Source organism: Penaeus chinensis, chromosome 24 (genome assembly GCF_019202785.1).
Source record: "Penaeus chinensis breed Huanghai No. 1 chromosome 24, ASM1920278v2, whole genome shotgun sequence".
In the NCBI taxonomy this organism is placed as follows: domain Eukaryota; kingdom Metazoa; phylum Arthropoda; class Malacostraca; order Decapoda; family Penaeidae; genus Penaeus; species Penaeus chinensis.
The window spans coordinates 14,851,020-14,855,575 of NC_061842.1; the positions used below are offsets into that span (position 1 = coordinate 14,851,020).

Here is a 4,556-nt window from a genome sequence, read left to right on the forward strand (position 1 = left end):
ATTTATGAAATAGAGCTAAAAGCTATTTGACACTTCTTGTTGTGCTTAAATTACTGACAAGCTGTGTGTAAACAGGGGAAACTGCCCGCGTGTGCTACTAACCCTGTATTAATGGCCATAGCCAATTATTAGTATTGCAGTTAATGGGTTAAGAATGTTGGTCAACAACAGGTTTATAAGCAAAATCCTTTACATTTACAGACAAAAAGTATATACATCCTTGCTCCACTCCTGAATGGATATAGTATTTCCTCCTCTTAATTTAAGAAATATACTATGGCTCGTAAACAAATTCTCAACATCAAATAAATCATTCTATATCATATACTGACTGTTGTAACAACTCTGAAATCTTCTGTAACAAAAGTTGTGCTTGTCAATCACAAAAAAACAATCTAATATTACTTGTCATTCAAATGGTTACCAACAAATAATCAAATAATTAAAATGGCATTCTGAAATGCAAACTTCATATCTACAAACTGTGCAAGAGCATTCACTGCCACTATCAAACAGACCTATATTTGGGAAAATCAAAACAACAGAGTAACAAAAATCTATTAAAAAAGTAAATATAAATCTTAAATGACTTTCTGATACTTTACCTTTGATAATGCAGCATTGCTTTGACACATCACGGGAACATTGAGCATGGGAACATTTACTGACAGATTAGGATAAGACTGATACTGTTGGGTCCTCAGTATTGATGCATTATGAGGTCCTACATCTGCCCATGATAAGGAGTCTTTTTCTTCTTCTCCTCCTTTTCCATGCTGGGGCCTAATAGAGCCCCTCTGAAGTTGAGGACTCAAGTGAAGGTATTCAATTACCTTTGATACTTCATCTTTGGTTTGTGACTCCATGATATCCTATCTGTGCTCATCATTTATTTCCACTGTAAAAATGAAATAAAATTAAAGAGGGATATACACTAATTATATACTTCAGTATATGAAGTTTAATCCTGTACCTATATTTCCACAGGTTGCTGGGAAATGCCTGTAAAGTTTTCAACTCTTACATTCAATAAATTGATCTGTAGACTTCAGACATGCAATCGAATCCAATTTTGTACAAATCAGATTAGAGTAAATAAAATGGTTAATGGTTTGAAGAAATAAATGTGCTAGACACCAAAGGTCATATAGCACTATGATAAAGTACTGTGGGCTGTAGGGGGAATCACAAAGAATTGATATCACTTGGCTGGGCCAAAAAGGGTACTCAACAGGTTTGCAAAGGTGGAAGCAGTAGAAGGATGAGGGCAGGAGGAAGATGGGGTGCCATGGAGAGAGGTAGTACTATTGGGAGGACAATAAAGATGAAGAGTAGTAATAAGGGGGTTGGGGGTAGACAATGAAGAAGACTGCAGTAGAAGATGGAATGGAAGAGGTTGAGAGAGAGGAAGGGGTGTGTTCTGAAGGTTGAGTAATGACCTGGGTGGATGATTTGGAATGGATAGAATTGACAGCAAACATCGAGGAGGGGATTTTAGTATTAGTCGGAACCGTGGTTGAAGGAGAGGCAGGGGTCGGGAAACCAATGATATCAAATTTAGAAAGGCTACTTGATGAAGGGACAAGCCTTAATGCCCCTAATAAGGGTAAAACCTCTTCATTGCTGGCCATAGTGAGCCTGAAATTAATAGGAAGAGGAAATGGTTTACTCCTCAGGGTCCCCATGAAGGGTAAGGGCTAAGCAATTAACCAAAGGAATACCGTGCCCATGGCTCTTGGAGGCCGTTCATGACTGACACAAAGCCAGCCTTTCATCCTTTCAGCATGGCTCTCTCACCTTCGGAAGTGGACAGAAGAAGGGGATGATAAAGAGAAGGAAAGGAAACGGGGAGAAAAAGAGTCCACACAAAATTAATTGAGGCGAGGACCGAGGTCCAAAGGTGGGGTGATCCACTACATTGGGACCAAGTCTTTGTCTCCTAAACCCCCCCCACAACAACAAGCAAGGGAGAGTAGATGAAAGTGACTGTTTAGTGTGCCAATGTTCCACATCTGTGTCAGATCATACAGCAGCATGTCTTTTGTGAGTCAAAGCTTTTATTTTTCTTCAAATTCAAATACTCAACAAATGATACTGATAACTGAGCCCTAGATTCTTGCTTATGGTCAGTATAGCTTCAGTTTCTCACAGCAATGTAGTACAAAGTAAAATTTACCAGTAATGGACAGAATGACCAAAAATAAGCCACTTTTCATATGTGGTATTACTTTGGCAAGTAAAAGGAAAGTTGTGCATTACATAAAACATTTACAGGAAAATGTAAAGGCACTATAATAATCAAAGAGAAAACTACACTCAGTAATACATGAAATATTCAGAATACACCAAAAATAATTTGGAAAAAAGGTTGCAACAAATGCAATGCAAAGAGCAAATCCACAATGACCAGGTGGGGGGTCTGGCAGTAGAGCCCCTGATAGGGAAATACAGTGATCAGAAGGGTGTCTGGGGGCAAAGTCTGTGGATTTCCCAGGAATGGCTGAGATAATAAAGACTTAATCTCTGAGGGGTACAGTCAATTCCTAAACTTTCATAATTTAATTTATATAATTTGCGATGAACAAGAGATTCATGCATATTACTGCACTAATAGTTGAAAGAACGAATATTAATTGCAAGATTGGATGGCTGTGTGAAACTAAAACCCCTATCAGTAGAGGTTCAAGGTAGCAGTAGCTCTCTATCATGATATGAAAAATATTGAGAAAAAAGTTCCCTTAATCTGATTGCTACCCACTGTCACCAGCACACAATTTCATTGGCTGAAGCATGATACACCTATTCTTCATATGGTCCACAAATGCTACGTCACAGGAGGTAGTGCGTCTAACAGATGACACATACATTGTTTACAAACACCTATTCTTCTTGTGGTGCACAAATGCTACGTCCCAGGAGGTAGTACGTCTAACAGATGACACATACATTGTTTACAAACACTGATAATGTAGAATTTCAAGGAATATTTTTCTGTGTAGATTATGCCATATGAATTTTTATGATGAATGGAATGCTAGTAGGCACTTCTTGACTTTTAACCCCTTGGTGACGGGTAAAGAAAACTAAAAAAAAACTCTATGCTCTGGTGATCAATGGCAGCGCGCCGACTTTGAATGCAGGAGTTCAGTACATCAAGCCGAATCACCACCTCAGAGCGCTTCGGCACGCCGCAGCGGCCTACAGCCGCATACCACATTCTGAGTGGTTTGTTATGACGTCTAGAGACGTAACCTGTCGTGAAGGGGTTAATTACATACTCAGCTAAGTAAAGGATATTGGATGTGAAGAAACATGACAGCATGATTCTGGTCTCCTAAGCCAAGCTATTGGAATATTAATGGAAAATATATCATATTAAGATAAAAAGAAGACCTTTATAAATACTAGCATCAGTTAAAGTCATAGAAAATATAATAACACACAAAACTTAAGACACAAAAAGCTTAAGTGGGTCAATATTTACATTTGACTGTCACCATAGTGTATTCTTTGTAGCTCTCAAAAGTATTCCATATTTTCCAATGGAATGCAAGGTAGTATATCGTAAATACTCTTACCAGAATCATAGCATTTTGATTAAAACTAACACAAGCAGATGGCTATGGTAATTTATAATTGACCAAAACACCAAACGTTTCTTTAGTTTTAAAATGTATGTAACCAAAATCAGTAATTCTTTAAAACTGTCTATAATGAAAACTGGCAATTCTTTACAGTACAGACACCCTTACCAGAGATTAAGTCCCTCAACTCTAAGTCACATTATTTATTCAACTATTTAAGTTGCCTTGACTGGGTGTGCCCTTCGGGCACTGACCGAGAGGAGAGCTGATGGGGATTCTGCCCCCTAACACCCCCCGAGAAACAGTCTTCACTCAGTATGCATAGCAAGATAATCTCAAACTCGGGAGCAGCGAGAGGACTTGGCCTGTGAGCAACGTTATCGTTTGTGTCTGAGATTATTTATTGTTGGAAGACTGTAATTTCTGCTAGTTTCTACCTCAACAAATGCCTTTTATTAGCTATTTCACCCGACGTCATCTATTATTCGAGATAAATCTTAGAGCAAATGGATCAGCCTGGTAGATTCCAGTAATAGTAAAATCAATTATCTTTATGCACAATAAAGAACACTCGACTCAATACAAGAAGCAGGTAGGTTTCGTCTCACTTGTATCTAGGCTGACAAAGAATAAACATTGCTTCAAAACGGACGACTCTAATTCACGGTTAGGTACAACCAATTTCTATAAAATGTGTGCGGCATTTTTCAGTTCTAGAAAGTTTTTCCCTCTCTAACTCTAGTAAATCAAATCCTTTTATTATGTATTTTTACTTTGGTTCATGTTGTATGGACACTTCATGTTTAAATGTTAAAATAAAATAAAAACAATGTGCACGTTTCACCATTATGCGAGTCATATCTAAGGATCACTAGCACTGAAAATTTGACATATTATTAATTAGAAACTTCACTTATAATCAGATATTTAATCCCTTACATAAATACTTTGACTTTTTCTACTCATTCGAAA

The 4,556-nt window shown here is 37.7% G+C and overlaps 1 protein-coding gene across 3 annotated transcripts in view; it reads right to left on the reverse strand.

Moving 5' to 3' along the window:
- Window positions 1-4,206, reverse strand: part of LOC125038156 (inversin-like) — a 22,865-nt gene extending 18,659 nt beyond the window's left edge. Inside the window, exons 1-2 of one of the 3 annotated variants that reach the window (XM_047631500.1) lie at window positions 4,168-4,206; window positions 606-898 (exon numbers count right to left, since the gene is read on the reverse strand). In XM_047631500.1, the coding sequence (XP_047487456.1) occupies window positions 606-866 (261 nt within the window). In that variant the 5' untranslated portion in view covers window positions 867-898; window positions 4,168-4,206. Of the gene's footprint in view, window positions 1-605; window positions 1,192-4,167 lie in introns of those variants that run through there. The other 2 variants (XM_047631502.1, XM_047631503.1) reach the window with 2 other exon arrangements.
- Window positions 4,207-4,556: the final 350 nt, after the last annotated feature.